The sequence below is a fragment of the Oncorhynchus mykiss genome, chromosome 30 (genome assembly GCF_013265735.2).
Source record: "Oncorhynchus mykiss isolate Arlee chromosome 30, USDA_OmykA_1.1, whole genome shotgun sequence".
In the NCBI taxonomy this organism is placed as follows: Eukaryota; Metazoa; Chordata; class Actinopteri; order Salmoniformes; family Salmonidae; genus Oncorhynchus; species Oncorhynchus mykiss.
In genome coordinates this window covers 40,735,563-40,752,780 of record NC_050570.1, presented here as the reverse complement: position 1 = coordinate 40,752,780, position 17,218 = coordinate 40,735,563, and the positions used below count along the sequence as shown (strand labels likewise).

General features: G+C 45.4%; 1 protein-coding gene across 6 annotated transcripts in view; it reads left to right on the top strand.

Annotated features, from left to right (window-relative positions):
- Positions 1–17,218, top strand: part of LOC110521825 (microtubule-associated serine/threonine-protein kinase 2) — a 167,918-nt gene that overhangs the window by 20,819 nt on the left and 129,881 nt on the right. For 3 of the 6 annotated variants that reach the window (XM_036969243.1, XM_036969242.1, XM_036969239.1), the window contains exon 2: positions 13,041–13,072. In XM_036969243.1, coding sequence (XP_036825138.1) covers positions 13,041–13,072 — 32 coding nt within the window. Of the gene's footprint in view, positions 1–13,040; positions 13,073–15,135; positions 15,402–17,218 lie in introns of those variants that run through there. The other 3 variants (XM_036969237.1, XM_036969235.1, XM_036969236.1) reach the window with 2 other exon arrangements.

The following is a 17,218-nucleotide window of genomic DNA, read 5'->3' as shown; positions in this document are numbered from 1 at the left end:
CAGGGACACAGCACAGTACATCTGGTGTTCTCTGTATAGTGAATCATGAAATGGCAGTGGCACTGGTGACATCAGGAAGTCACATCTCTCTTTTTCTCTCTGTCTTCTATCCAGACCCCTTTCTCAATTCAATTCGATTTAAGGGCTCTATTGGCTCGAAAACGAAATCTCTCTCTCTCTCTCTCTCCCACTCTCCCTCAGAAACACACACACACACATGTGAATGTATCTGGGGGGGAGGGGGGGGGGTTAGCTTGACTCAGTGTGTCTGAGGTGTATGTTTTAAATTTCTCCCTCTCTCTCCCACTCTCCCTCAGAAACACACACATATCTGAATGTAGCTGGGGGGGGTAGCTTGACTCAGTGTACCTGAGGTGTTGGGTTCTTCTGCTCCAATAGGTCTGTCTCTAGCTCAGCCTCTCTGCTGTGCCTCAGTCCCTTCTTTCCTCTGTTCCTGGACCACGTCTCCTCTGCCCTCGTCTCCTCTCTTCTGCTCCTGCCTTATGCAATATGGATGAAAAGCCAACGTGAGACACAGTGCTCTATCCAATTCTTCTATTCACTCTGCTCTGTCACTCTGCTGGGATGACAGGGATAGAGTTGGCGCTTATGGGATATTTATTTAGCTGCCGGAGAGGCAGGTGCTGTGTTGGAAGCAGTTGGCAGACTTGTTGTCTTTGTTTGATATCTAAGTGGTCTGATGAAAGATAGCCTAACCTTTCAAGTCGATTCATATGGTTTTGTGAGCCTGTTAGATAGTTTCCTCAGGAGTGATTTAATGACTTGCAGCCCATGTTCTACAGTCGAAGTCGGAAGTTTACATACACCTTAAGCCAAATAGTTTTAAACTCAGTTTTTCACACAATTCCTGACATTTAATCCAAGTAAAAATTCCCTGTCTTAGGTCAGTTAGGATCACCACTTTATTTTAAGAGTGTGAAATAATAGTAGAATAATAGTAGAGAGAATGGTTTATTTCAGCTTTTATTTCTTTCATCACATTCCCAGTGGGTCAGAAATGTACATACACTCAATTTGTATTTGCTAGCATTGCTTTTAAATTGGTTAACTTGGGTCAAACGTTTCGAGTAGCCTTCCACAAGCGTCCCACAATAAGTTGGGTGAATTTTGGCCCATTCTTCCTGACAGAGCTGGTGTAATGGAGTCAAGTTTGTAGGCCTCCTTGCTCACACACGCTTTTTCAGTTCTGCCCACACATTTTCTATAGGATTGAGGCCAGGGCTTTGTGATGGCCACTCCAATACCTTGACTTTGTTGTCCTTAAGCCTTTTTGCCACATCTTTGGAAGTATGCTTAGGGTCATTGTCCATTTGGAAGAACCATTTGCGACCAAGCTTAACTTCCTGACTGATGTCTTGAGATGTTGCTTCTATATATCCACATAATTTTCCTTCCTCATGACGCCATCTATTTTGTGAAGTGCACATGTCCCTCCTGCAGCAAAGCACACCCACAACATGATGCTGCCACCCCCATACTTCACGGTTGGGATGGTGTTCTTCGGCCTGCAAGCCTCCCCCTTTTTCCTCCAAACATAACGATGGTCATTATGGCCAAACAGTTCTACTTTTGTTTCATCGGTCCAGAGGACATTTCTCCAAGAAGTACGATCTTTGTGCAGTTGTAAACCATAGTCTGTCTTTTTTATGGCGGTTTTGGAGTGTGGCTTCTTCCTTGCTGAGTGGCCTTTCAGGTTATGTCGATATACATTTGTACCTGTTTCCTCCAGCATCTTCACAAGGTCCTCGGATTCTGGGATTGATTTGCCCTTTTCGCACCAGATTACGTTTGTCTCTAGGAGACAGAACGCATCTCCTTCCTGAGAGGTATGACAGCTGCGTTGTCCCATGGTGTTTATACTTGCGTACCATTGTTTGTACAGATGAACGTGGTTCCTTCAGGCATTTGGAAATTGCTCCCAAGGATGAAACAGACTTGTGGTGGTCTACAATTTTATTTCTGAGGTCTGATTTAGTTTGATTTTCCCATTATGTCAAGCAAAGAGGCACTGAGTTTGAAAGTAGGCCTTGAAATACATCCACAGGTACACCTCCATTTGACTCAAATGATGTCAATTAGCCTATCAGAAGCTTCTAAATTCATGACATAATTTTCTGGAATTTTCCAAGCTGTAAAGGCACAGTCAACTTAGTGTATGTAAACTTCTGACCCACTGAAATTGTGATACAGTAAGTGAAATATTCTGTCTGTAAACAATTGTTGGAAAAATTACTTGTGTCATGCACAAAGTAGATGTCCTGACCGACTTGCCAAAACTATAGTTTGTTAACAAAACATTTGTGCCATGGTTGTAAAACGAGTTTTAATGACTCCAACCTAAGTGTATGTAAACGTCCGACATCAACTCTACATTCGCTTATTTCATTGTCCACATAGGACATGAAGTGAATTTGCAGTTTTGTTTTCATGTCAAACTACCAGTCAGCCGAATGAAGTGCTCCACCCTTGCTCTACTCCATCATGTTAATGATTGCTGCTAGTGCTACCCCTCCTCCTTCTCTCATTCTCCTTCTCCCTCTCTCTCTCTACCTCCTTTTCTCTGACCAACTCCATGCACAACAATCCCCCTCTCTCTCTCGCTCTCTCTCCATATCATCCTCACTGGCTCCATTTAAAGACAGCAGACAATTAGTCAGAACAAAGTGGGGGGGGGGCTCCACTCCTGTTGCTCTGTGCATGGATTAGAAACCATCCCAATTGGTGCTCCATGTCCTCCAAACATCTTTCATGCACACACACACACACACACACACACACGCACACACACGCACACACACGCGCACACACACACGGTTCCAGCTCCCTGGTTAGGCCACTAATGGGGTTTTATAGCTAGCGTTAATGTGTCACTAAGTGGAGGTGTTGAGTCCTAATGGCTCTCACAACGTGTGTCACTCTGACAGATCCAGTGACACCAGACCCTTCCAGACCCAGACACTTATTAAGTTATCCCCATCGGCTTCGTTAACACCACTGGCCCTGTCCCTGCCTGGTCCTGTCTCAATGTTCCTACCTGTCTGCGTCGCTTAAATGTGCAGGTGAGTGGCACAACTTTCCGTGGCTTGGGCCATGGCACATTTCTCTTAACATCTGCTTCTGCACAAACCTATTGTCTTCCCTGGAGTTTGCTAATGATGGGCCAATCTCATCTAGACCAGAAGGCCCTACTGTATTCAATCACTATTCCAAATCCTCATTAAGTGGAAATACCCCTCTAAGCCTTTGGCCTGGCATGGGTTGCCACCATCTCTCACATCACAGTGTGCTGCCTACCTGTTTAGGCTTCTTGGCTCCTCCTTCGCGCCACTCTGGGCAAGTACAGGAAGCTGAGTCTCCTGCCCTCAAATATGGTCCATTATGCCTGGGCTAAGTAGATACACTGCCTGGGATTGGACTTCAGGAGCAGACACACCTGCCGTGGGAGGACGGGTATTAGTTGGACTAGTTTATACACAATGTGTGTCTTTAAGGTGAGATAGTTGGGAAGGAGGGGGGAGAGAGACGGAGATAACGGAAAGGAGCGAGACTCCCCATCCCGCATGCGGGAGCGTAATCATCGCCTGACACTAATTAGCATAACGCAACGGACATAAATATCCCTAGAAAATGTTCCTATTCATGAAAATCACAAATGAAATGTATTGAGACACAGCTTAGCCTTTTGTTAATCACCCTGACATCTCAGATTTTCAAAAATATGCTTTACAGCCAAAGCTAGACAAGCATTTGTGTAAGTTTATCGATAGCCTAGCATAGCATAGCATTTTGTCCAGCTAGCAGCAGGTAACTTGGTCACGGAAATCAGAAAAGCAATCAAATTAAATCGTTTACCTTTGATGAGCTTCAGATGTTTTCACTCACGAGACTCCCAGTTAGATAGCAAATGTTCCTTTTTTCCCAAAATATTATTTTTGTAGGCGAAATAGCTCCGTTTGTTCTTCACGTTTGTCTGAGAAATCGCCCGGAAATTGCAGTCACGAAAACGACTAAAAATATTCCAAATTAGCTCCATAATATCGACAGAAACATGGCAAACATTGTTTATAATCAATCCTCAAGGTGTTTTTCAAATATCTATTCGATAATATATCCATCGGGACAATTCGTTTTTCAGTAGGGCCGATTGGAGTAATGGCTACCTCTGTATTTTACGCGAGAATCTCTCTGGGGGCATCAGGTGACCACTTGCGCAATGTAGCCACCTACGGCTATTCTTCAACACAAATGCGTAAAACTACGTCACAATGATGTAGACACCTTGGGGAATACGGAGAAAGCGTAATCTGGTTGATAGCCCATTCACTGCTCAATAGGGACTCATTGGAACGCAGCGCTTTCAAAACATGGGGCACTTCCGGATTGGATTTTTCTCAGGTTTTAGCCTGCAACATCAGTTCTGTTATACTCACAGACAATATTTTTACAGTTTTGGAAACGTTAGAGTGTTTTCTATCCTAAGCTGTCAATTATATGCATATTCTAGCATCTTGTCCTGACAAAATATCCCATTTAAAACGGGAACGTTTTTTTTTCCAAAAATGAAAATACTGCCCCCGAGTCACAACAGGTTTTAAGGTGAGATAGTTGGGAAGGTGGGGGGAGAGAGACGGAGATCAGGGAAAAGGAGCGAGACAGGGAGCAAAAAAAGGTGTTTCTCTGAATGGGAGAGAAATATGTGATGGAGAGAGAGATGTGTTAGAGGTGTTAATCTGAACAGATCATTAGCTGGTTTCATCACCTTCTCCCTCTGTGGTTCTGTGGTGGTGAAATCACTGCCATGTGCCAAAGACATATTGTCACGGCAGATCTCCTTTTCGTCTGAAGAGGAGTAAGGATCGAACCAAGATGCAGCGTGGTAAGTGTTCATGACGATTTATTAAAAATGAACTGAACACTGAAATACAAAACAATAAACGATGTGATGAAACCGAAAACCGAAACAGTACCGTGTGGCGACAAACACTGACATGGAAACAAACACCCACAAACCAACAGTGAAACCCAGGCTACCTAAGTATGATTCTCAATCAGAGACAACTAACGACACCTGCCTCTGATTGAGAACCATACTCGGCTGAACACAAAAACCAACATAGAAAAACAAACATAGACTGCCCACCCCAACTCACGCCCTGACCATACTAAATAAAGACAAAACAAAGGAAATAAAGGTCAGAACGTGACACATATCTAATTGCAGCTCAAATAAGAAGGGGAAATCTACCGCACCGATACGCTAAGAGGTGAACTTTCACTCCTCTTAACCTATTACATTGAAATATTGGGAGCGTTCTAAATGGTGACCGAACAGCTCAATAAGTCATCAGCAGCTGGTTCTATTATGTAACATGGGTCAGTCACACTGTCAGGGCTGACTGAGCTAAGTGGGCTCGCAGGCTGCATTTTAGAATACTCACTCTCTCTGACTGTGTCACCTGTTGGAGTGTCAGAAGCTGTCTCTGAGCCACAGAGAGTAGTGTAGAAAGATAAAATAAAACGACTGAACATTGAGTCTAGAAACTTGGGGGAAAATTTGAAATGACACCTACTTCTCCACGTGGCTCTGGCTGAAAGTACTGCTGTGTAAAGTGAATAGGAAAAGTTGTAAACCCTAGTAGCCTGTAAGAGCTTACTAGTTTCTCCTGGAAGTATCGGATATTCCAGGCAAACTCCTGGCACTTCACTGTATACTCCACATAGGAATTTGTTGTTTGTGATCCAACCCTATAGAGCAGCATCTTTGTTGTGTAGCCTATACGATGATGGGAGCAGTTGATTGGTATGCAGTGTGGCGGTAATGTAAAGAATACCTTGCCTGCTACCTCTGATGGAAGTTGTCTGTTTGTTTCTGTGTGCACATGTCTACAGTACAGTATTGGTGGTGTATGTGCACAATGATGCCAGCCTTTGTATTTTTTTTCTCTGTGTGCATACGTGCTTCCAGGACAAATTAAACGCTGCTAGTGTATGTACAGTGTGTGTGTGCGTGCGTGCGTGTGTGTGTGTGTGCTCACATTAGCATACCTTAGCATCCTCTGTTCTGGCCTACTCAGCAGACCTGTCCTTCTGTCTGTCTTTGCCTTCATCAGTCAGTCAGTCACCATGGCCTCAGGGAAGTGCCCTCTGCCCACATGTCTGTGCCTGCCCACCCTCTACCCTGCTGGCACTGCCAGGCCTATCACTCACCCCTCTCCTCCCTGGCAGAGCAGGCAGGGGCGGAGAGAAGAGGGGGGGGGGGGGGGGGGGGGGGGGAGGGGCGCAGTAGTGTTTTCCACAAGTACGTAGAGGAGCCAGCCAAATAGAAACAGTAGCCAGCCCTCTGCCGCGAGTTAGACATTTTTTGACTAAGCTTAGCTCTATTTTGGGGGCCTCTGGTACGTTCCAATTTACCTGGCTGCCCAAACTCCTTACTACGGCCAAACGCTACGCCCGCAGACGTTAGTTTCTTCTCCATAGCGAGCCTGGATCTGAGTAGCTCCCTGACGATTGCTAGAACGCAAACACATTATAATCGTTCTGATTGGTCCCAGAAACTGATGGGTTGACTGATCCAGATCACACTTGGGTAAAGCAGCTTTGTTACTCTGATTGGTTAGAAATGATCCAATCGCTGATGACGCAAGTTTGAGTTGTCAGGCAACATTCTAATGCCTTGATTCCATCTGAAATACACAGCAAAAATGTTGAATACTTTAGCAATTATACCTCCCAGATATTTATATATGTTTTATTGTGGTATTGTTTAGAAAGACATGACTTTACAATTTAAATGACTGAAAATATATGAATTCAGTGTATTGTTAGTTGTTTTGGATATCGTCTAGGCCTATGATCATTACTATCTTCTAAGTAAGAGAACATTAAACTTCTTGAGAAGAAATTGTTATTTACAGTTTTACTGCAATATATGAATTGCCACAATGATGTTTGTTTTTCAAATGATGTATTTTATTAATACAGAACAATGAAGTAAGTAGCCCACATTATCTTGAAAATGACAGATTTCTATTTTTAAGGTTTTCACTCTCACAATCACACTTTTGAATGGAAAAACAACAAAATTGGATGTTATAAGTCCACAACAATGCTTAAACCACATCGGGAGACGATTTTGAGGTCTGGGAAAAATCTGAGAAATTTAGATTTTTGGGTGTATTTTTTTTTCTTCACCTTTATTTAACCAGGTAGGCCAGTTGAGAACAAGTTCTCATTTACAACTGCGATCTGGCTAAGATAAAGCAAAGCAGTGCGACAAAAATAACACAGAGTTACACATGGGATAAACAAACGTACAGTCAATAACGCAATTTAAAAATCTGTTTATACAGTGTGTACAAATGAAGGAGGTAAGGCAATAAATAGGCCAATAGTGGCGAAGTAATTACAATTTAGCAATTTACACTGGAGTGTATACATATATATGTATATATATGTGCAGATGAGGATGTGCAAGTAGAAATACTGGTGTGCAAAAGAGCAGAAAAACAAAAACGGGGATGAGGTAGGTAGTTGGTTGGATGGGCTATTTACAGATGGGCTCTGTACAGCTGCAGCGATCGGTAAGCTGCTCTGACAGCTGACGCTTAAAGTTAGTGAGGGAGATATGAGTCTCCAACTTCAGTGATTCAGTGATAGTTACCTTTTAATTCAAGTGTGCACATAGCAAGAGGCTATTGTTTAGCAGTGTTTTTGTACGGCACATGTGATGGAAGAGTTTGCAAAACAAATAGCCACTGGATTGATGAAAATAATCACAATATAATTCTGCCAGGTAAGCATATGCTACTTTGTAGTTAATATTTAATTGAAAAGGTTTTTGGGAAAGCCTTTCGGTCTACCAGAATACTTTTTTTTCATTAGCATCATTGCTAACAGCGAGCCGCACACACACAGGCAAGGGCATTCCCGTTGCCTCGTCAGAAAGTTGCAGGAAATACGAACCACTGATGAACGGCTCTCACACCGATGCTATTTGGTAGGCTACACTGACTGGCGAGACGAGAGTCACTCACTTCAGTGTCACTGTCTGCCAAGCCCTGCCAAGCCCTGGCGACATCCTAGGAGATCCTTTGGTTTACTTGTCCCGGTGCGATTACCTTGGACATGGCTCAGAGCTACAGCTGTCTGTCTGTTAGGGTCTGTAGGCGGCTGTGTAACTAGGGGAGGCACTTTACCCCATTTACAGAGGGTTGGGTTGGACACTTGATGAAGCCTAGGCCTACGTTCAATAGGACTTTATCTGTCTACTAGCCAACTACTGTATATGCAGGGTGGGAGTGGTGGGTTTGATGTCATCTTTCACCTGTTAAGTTAATGTTGTTAGTTATGTGTGCATTTAGCTCAGGGCATGGCCATACTATCTCAAATATCTGTCCACGGTCTACATCAGCAACCCGCCAAATGTCCTGGGTGAGTGTACTCGACGAGAGCACTATGTGGCACAGCCCACTCTCTTTCCCTGCCCATGTCTCTACTAGTGTGGAAGAGGTGAACAAAATGATTGTTGTCTATCAACAATGGCAAGCCACCTGTGTCTGACAACTTGGATGGACAATTATTAAGGATGATAGTGGACTATATTGCCCTCCTATTTGCCTACCGGAAAGTATGTGCCCTCAGCCCTGGAGGGAAGCAAAGGTCACCCCGCTACCAAAGAATAGCGATGCACCCCTTTTACTGGGTCAAACAGCCGACCAGTTGTATTTGGCACAAACCATTCACTAAACCCTAAACCTCAACTAAATCTTGCAATTAATAATGTGGACGTTGAGCAGGTTGAAACTAAACTACTTGGTGTAGACCCTGAATTGTAAACTGTTCTGATCAAAACATATTGATGCAACGGGTGGGGAGAGGTATGTCCGTGAAAAAGCGCGGGCTCTGCTTTCTTGACATCACAATCAACAAAACAAGTCATTACAGGCCCTAGTCTTTTTGTACCTGGACTACTGTCCAGTCATATGGTCAAGTGCCACAAAAAGGACATAGGCAAATTACAATTGGCCCAGAACAAAGCAGCACGGCTGGCCCTTAAATGTACACAGAGAGCTAACATCAATGACATGCATGTCAATCTCTAAAAAGTAGAGGAGAGATTGATTGCATCACTACTTGTCTTTGTGAGAGGTATTGGCATGTTTGAAAGCACCCAGCTGTCTGTTCAAATGACTAACACACAGCCCGGACACCCATGCATAACCCACAAGACATGCCACCAGGGGTCTCTTCACAGTCCCCAAGTCCAGAGTAGACTCCAGGAAACGCACAGTACGACACAGAGCCATGACTACATGGAACTCCATTCTACATCAAGTAACTCATGCCAGCATTAAAATGAATAAAACTACTAAAGCCGGGCGTGCGCAACACGATTTTGGCTTTTTGAGATTGGAGACAAAATTCCCATGTCGTTGCCTACTTGGGGCTCACGACCGTCACCGACGCCCGTTTAATGTGAGCGGGTCAGAGACGTAATCTGAGGGCTACTGATCCCGTCTTTGACTAGTCCCAGAGGTCCCCTTGATTTTCAAACATGTTTGACTTTCTCGGCTTAAAATCGGCAATGCCCTTGTCGTGTGAGATGTGCCCCGAACACGTTTTTAAAGCGGTGGTCAGCCATCGCCAATGAGAGCTCTGCCAGAGAAGAAGCCAGATGACGTTGTTTCGCATCCCCCATAATGTGTAGACTCTCGAGCAGGAGCGATGACCACTTGTGTGTGCGTTTGTACTTGCCTTTCACCAAAGCCAAAGTGTCAAATCGTTACAGCTCTGTATGGCAAGCGCTCATATTTCACTGAAAGGTTCTATGAGGCTGCTTTGAGCCACAGCTCGTTCTAGCTACGTTTAACAATCTACTGACATCATCACTTCGTAGTTTTTTTGCGAGACAGCGTGGCTTCGAGAATCCTCACGACCAAGTGAAAGAATCTCATAGTGTGTTGAATCTCGTAGTGTGTTGAACCCCGTCTGTGCCACATCGTTTAGTGTGCGCACCACTACGTTGGCAAGACTTAAAACTACAGGAAGACAGTCGTTTAATGTGAGTCTCAGCGATGTTAGGATTCTGAAAGTCGTGTAGTGTAGACCCAGCGTTATGGAACAACATGGACTGTGAAGAGACACACACACATAGGCAGACACACACGTGCATACTTACACTACAGGATTTCCCTCGACTAACCTGTACCCCCGCACATTGACTCGGTACCAGTACCCCTTGTATATAGCCTCGCTATTGTTATTTTATTGTGTTACTTTTATAAAAATGTTTACTTTAGTTTATTCAGTAAATGTTTTCTTAACTCTATTTCTTGAACTGCATTGTTGGTTAAGGGTTCGTAAGTAAGCATTTCGCGGTAAGGTCTACACTTGTTGTATTCGGCACCAGTGACAAATAAGATTTGAGTGAATTTTTACACCCACGCTAACACACCACTCTACACACGTACATTTGTGTAATTGTTGTAAAGTGGTATTATACATTTAGTGGTCTAATGATGGTATGTGATGTACTGTTTTGTTGGTGCCTTAATGTGCCTTAATGTGTTTGGGCTAATGGGGATCCATAATAAATATAAATCACAATTCCCTCCTCTCTCTCTCGCTGTCATGTCGGTTGGACCTAGAGGAATATTGATGCTTGTGTTCCATCGAGGAGATTACTTTCGTTTTTTTTTTGTGTGGCGGTTACCATCCAAACTGTCAATCCAGCTAATTTCCTCATCACCCTGCCTTTGAGATATTACATGGCCAGCTGATGTGTGTGCGCTTGTGCGTGTGTGTGCTTGTGCATGTGTGTCATGGAGATTTTAATATTTTGGGGGGGGGTTGGGGAGGAGGTGAACATCCCCACTCAAGGATGTGGGGCAGCTCAGCCCCACACACACACACACACACACACACACACACACACACACACACACACACACAGCGGCAGCCCTAATGCAATCAGTCTGCCAGAGAAGAGATGCTGAGAGCAATCCTTTCACATTACAGGGCTATGCGTGGGTGGCTGGTTGGTTGGCAGAACGTACCCCCTTTCTCTTCCCCCTTTCCTCTCTCCCCTCCCTGTTCCTCCCTCTCTCCCTCGGCCAGGCTTCAGCCCATCACCCCTTTAATAGCATCTTCCCTTGTTTCAGATTGTTTGATAAGACTGTATTAATGGCAGTCTCCTATCCTGTTTTGTCTCAATGTTACAGTGTTACCTGGATTTACCCCCCCAGTCCCTCCCCCCAGTCCCCTGATAAGATCTATATATCAGGCACCCTGCAGAGCTCTCTAGCTGAGCTCTGAACAGCATCTGTAGGGAGGCAAATTGAGTTGAGGCCTCCCGGCCCTCAGAGAGTTAGCTAGAGATAGAGGGGAAGCAGATGTGTTACGGGGCTCTGCAACACACAGACACACACACACTGTCGATGACATTAGTCCTGTGTTCTGGGCTTCTAATGGAATCAGGCTGTTTAGTCCTGAGAGCTATGTTGTTGTTTATCTAGACTCCCTAGAACACACCGAGTGCTGACACTTACTCACACTAACACTACACATCATGAAGCGTAGAGACACACACACATATATATATTTTTTTCTCCCACGTACTGTCCTCTCTTTAAACTCCATATCTCCATTAGCTCACTAATAATTAACAATAATAATAGACACTAGAGAGAGAGAGGGTGAACGAGAGAGAGAGAGCGAGAGAGCTACTGCTCGTCTGACAGTGATGTGGAGACAGCCATCCTGAGTCCGAGTCCGAGAGTGGGATGGAGAGTGAGGTTGAGAACGCTAGCCAGCAAGCAGACAGACTGTATCTATGCAGAAGTGCTCCTGTCACTAACTAAAAAGTAGGGTTCTGCCTGCTAAGTGTGCACTTTGAAACGGTCTGTGTTAATATTCAACTATCAAGCAGAGAGACCGGGAAGGAGCGAAACACGCAGTGGGCTTGAAAGATACACCGCGGTCGGGCAATGTGGAGCAGCAGATGCCTGCTCCCTTCATCGATCTGTCTTTCAGTCTCTTTCTCTTCCTCTGTCTGTCTTTATGACAAGGTCCTTTTTCTCCTTCAGCTATGTTCTCTTTTGACCTGGGGTTACGACACACTCCACCCCGAGGCACACGTGTCCTGTCGGTGTTCAGAGCCTGTTAGAACAAGCCCACTCTTGTGTTTATCTGTGTGTGTCTGCCTGTCTGCCTGTCTGTCTAGTGGCTATCTGATTCAAAACACTGACTCACACACACACACACACAAACACACACACACACACACACACACACACACAGCCTATCGCGAGTGTGTTGCTGATGGTAAACAGTGTCAGGGGTCCAGGTGACACACGCTGTTGGGTAGGTGTTAGTGTTCTGTTGTCACATAGAGAGCTCACACACCCACCCACCCAGTAGTCACCACTGTGATCATGTTCATATCTATTTCATATCAACACAAACCTGATATTATAGCTACAGAATCATTGTTCTCTCAGCAGAGAGTGGTTTCTCCGACTTGGCCCATGCTATTGTTACTCCCTTGAGAACTGCAGGTCCGTTGAACACTCAGGTCAAGGGTATTTCAAATGACCTTACGATGGAAATAGCCTGCCTCTAGGTTGTGTTTTTACACTGAATACAGTGCAAGCTGTGACTACCAGTCATTGCCATTAAAACATAAACCATGGATCAGCTGAATGTTGTGCTGTGCCACCACTGTAAGGAAGACATTGCTATTTGCTTTGCTACTCAACAAATTCAGATGGTGACACAGTGCCACCTAGTGCCATTTTCAGGGTTTTACACACGCTTCCTCACTGGACGTCAAGCAACACTGTGTACATGGGATTTTTATTTACATCCCAAATAACAAACAACTTTAACACTGTATATCGCCATGTGTCTAAATGATGAGTACACTGACATGTCCTCTCTCTCTCTCTCTCTCTCTCTCTCTCTCTCTCTCTCTCTCTCTCTCTCTCTCTCTCTCTCTCTCTCTCTCTCTCTCTCTCTCGCAGAAGGAGCTCAGTCTTCCGAGGAGGGGGAGTTTGTAAGTACCCATAGCCGTTCCATCTCTATTCTTGATTCACTTCTCCAGCCTTGCCAAGGGCAGAGGCGTCCTTCTCTCCGCCCGTCTGTAAACAGGAAAGCCTCTATGGAGAGTTGCACTGAACCGGGCTCTGTGGAACCCTGCAAGGACTCCATTGTGTATACTGTGACTGTGTAACACCGCCTTGAAGAGCAATGGGGAGGAGAAAGTTGACTCTTTCTGTGAGACTCTTTCTGTGAGACTCTTCCTGTGAGACTCTTCCTGTGCTGAGGAGGATTTGACGCTTCAGGGTTGGGCCAGATACTTGGGCCTGGTCTGCGAGCTCCTCCATCCATTTTTTTAAATGTAGGATTATTAAAGGCTACACTGAAACCGCCATTGGTTGGGCTCTCTAGATCACTGTCGCTAACGTAAGAGAGGGGAGAGAGGGATCTGCTGATGGAAAGATGATTCGTCTTAAAGAAAATGTGATAAGAGGGAAGTCTGGATAGAGAGAGGAGGAAAAGGGGACCGCTGTAGCCAGTCCGTGCTCTCTCGGATCGACTCTGGGCTCCAGAGGCTCTCTCTTTGTCTCGTTCATTTTCTCTTTTACGGTCGTATCACAGACTGCCAAGCTCTGTCAAACCCCGGACAACCTTGTGGCATTATGCAGACATGACGGCAGCATGTGAGGTAGCATGTTAGTGGGCGGGCGAAACGAGCGGGCGGGCGTGTTAATTCCACAGGGAATTACATTTATTTAATTTTTTTTACACCATACACTTTCTGTCTCTTTGTCTCCGCGGACACACAGCACATCCCATTGGGGGCTCAATCCATTTCCATATTCCCATTGTCAGAATCCTGTGTCTCCTCTAACCCCTTGCATCACATGGTAAAGGCATACCTCAACATGTCCCGTGAGGTATCCAGTTTGACGTTGACCGTTAGAGCGAAAGCTTCGCCATTTGGAAGTTGACGTGGCAAAAGATGCGTTTGCAATTCCATCAAAAGTTGTCAAATCCCCACCTTGACCACACAGTACGACGAACTGCCTTGTCAAGAAAGAGAACAGTACAGTGAGGTCTGAAGGGTTACAAGTGGAAGCTCATTGGGATGGGGCAGAACAGGCCTGTAGCTTAGCGTCCACAGTGGCTCTGCTCTGCTCTGAAAAGTAACCCAAACACGACACAAAAGTTGTATCTTTCATCTCTTATTTGCCACAGTGTCTTTGAAGACAGGCCTGCCCTCGTGAGAATGTATGTGTTCACTTGACCGGTGAGCAGAACAGAGCTAGGAGATTCCAGGCAGCTTTTGGGCCAGTGGTTGGGCCTCACTTGTGTATCAAGAATAGTCCACCACCCAAAGGACATCCCGCCAACTTGACACAACTGTGGGAAGCATTGTGGTCAATATGGGCCTGCATCCCTGTGGAACGATTTCAACACCTTGTCGAGTCCAGGCCCCTGCTACAGCAGCAGTGATAGGAAATGTAAAATATATAGTTTTACTTCACTCATGTCCTCTTGCTCTCGTGTCCTCTTGCTCTCATGCTCGCTCCCACTCAAGGATGTGGGGCAGCTCAGACACACACACACACACACACACACACACACACACGCAAACAAAGTTTCATAGCCTGTAGACAGTGGTCATACGTCAGTCCACTAATCAGGCTGGATTAGTTTAGTGATGCTCCAGCGCTAACGCTAGCAATAACCATAGCCCCTACTGTAGCTTCTTTGATCCAGACCCATTGTCCCTGTCCCTGACCAGGCATGTGATCTGCGTTTAACCCCTACATAGGCAGGCTCCCTCACCAGGGACACTTGTGTCCCTCTGATTCCACAAACAGAGATTGGGTATTGGAGAGAACAGGGAGATGAGGGGTAGAGAGAGGAGGTGGGGGGCTAGCTAGCCAAAATAAGGCAGGGGCGACAGCTGCACCTCCCACAGGGTCTTGTGATAACATGAGAATGCTCTGTGCCTGCCTGCTGGGCGTGTTAGTGCTGTGTCAGTGTGTTCTGGAGCTCTCTCTCTCTCTCTCTCTCCCTCTCTCTCTCTCTCTCTCTCTCTCTCTCTCTCTCTCTCTGTACTCTACCGCTCAGACAACACCAGTGAGAGTGACCGTAGCTCAGGCTGTATGCCCTCTCTCGCTCGCTCTCTCTCTCTCTTTCTCTCTGGCTGAAGAAGCAGTGACCAGGGTCAAGCTCTCCATTTGGACACTACTGTTTGACAGTCACAGAGCGCAGTCAAATCTCCAGGACACTGCAGAGGCAGAGGACAAACTGACAAGCCATCCCCAGGATCGGGGCTCTTAGCTTGGGGATACTGCCTGCGTAGGATTTATGTGAGGCTATTCGAACCAATGCTGACCTATACTTGACCTGTGTGTGTGTGTGTGTGTGTGTGTGAGTGTGTGTGTGTGTATGTGTGTGCGTGCGTGCGTGCGTGCGTGCGCGCGCGTGCGTTCAGAAGACAGGGGGTTGCTTGGAGAGTGTTTCTGAATGGTTTGATGTTATTATAGCTGGATCAGGGAGAGACAGATAGTGTGTGTTTGTTAGAGAGATGGATAGTGTCTGTGTGTTAGTGTGTGTGACTCAGCAGCAGTGATAAGCTGTTATGAGTCCTGCTCTGTGTCAGTACAGAGCACTGAGAACACTGTAGCCTAGATACCTGGCATTCAGTGCGTTCGGGAAAATATTCAGACCCCTTTACTTTAAAAAAAAAACGTTTTCCACACGTTACAGCCTTATTCTAAAATGGGTTAAATACTTTTTCCCCTCATCAATCGACACACAATACCCCCTAATGACAAAGCAGAAACATTTAAAAAATAACTATTCACACCCTTTGCGTTGAGACTCAAAATTGAGCTCAGGTGCATCCTGTTTCCATTGATCATCCTTAAGATGTTTCTACAACTTGATTGGAGTCCACCTGTGGTAAATTCAATTGATTGGACATGATTTGGAAAGGCACACACCTGTCTATAGAGGTTCCCACAGTTGACAGTGTGTGTCAGAGCAAAAACAAATCCATGAGGTTGATTGAATTGTCTGTAGAGCTACGAGACAGGATTGTGTCAAGGCACAGATCTAGGGAAGGGTACCAAAACATTTCTGCAGCATTGAAGGTCCCCAAGAACACAGTTGGCTCCATCATCCTTAAATGGAAGAAGTTTGGAACCACCAAGACTCTTAATAGAGCTGGTCGCCTGGCCAAACTGAGCTGTCGGGGGAGAAGGGCCACCTCAGCGTGGTGACCAAGAACTTGATGGTCACTCTGACAGAGCTCCAGAGTTTATCTGTGGAGATGGGAGAACCTTCCAGAAGGATAACCATCTCTGCATCACTCCACCAATCAGGTTTTTATGGTAGAGTGGCTAGAAGTAAGCCACTCCTCAGTAAAAGGCACATGACAACCCGCTTGGAGCCAAAAGTTACCTAAGTTACCTACTCAATGCCAAGCGTCACGTCTGGAGGACACCTGGCACAATCCCTACAGTGATGCATGGTGGTGGCAGCATGCATGATGTTTTCAGTGGCAGGGACTGAGACATTAGTCAGGATTGAGGGAAAGAGGAATGGAGAAACGTACAGAGAGATCCTTGAGGAAAACCTGCTCCAGAGCGCTCAGGACCTCAGACTGGGGTGAATGTTCACCTTCCAACAGGACAACGACCCTAAGCACACAGCCAAGACAACGCAGGACATGCTTCGAGACAAGTCTCTGAATGTCCTTGGCCCAGACTTGAACCCGATCGAACATCTCTGGAGAGACGTTCCCCATCCAACCTGGCAGAGCTTGAGAGGATCTGCAGAGAAGATTGGGGACAAACCCCAAAAGCAGGTGTGTCAAGCTTGTGTTGTCATACTCAAGAAAACTCAAAGCTGTAATTGCGTCCAAAGGTGCTTCAACAAAGTACTGAGTAAAGGGTACGAATACTTATGTAAATGTCATATTTCAGTTTTAGTTCTATTTTTTTGCTCAAATTTCTACAATTCAGTTTTTGCTGTGTCATTACGGGGTGTTGTGTGTAGATTGATGAGCGGGGGAAAAAAACAATTGAATCCATTTTAGAACAAGGCTGTAACATAATGAAATGTGGAAAAAGTCAAGGGGTCTGAATGCTTTCCGAATGCACTGTGCCTGTCTGTTTACTAC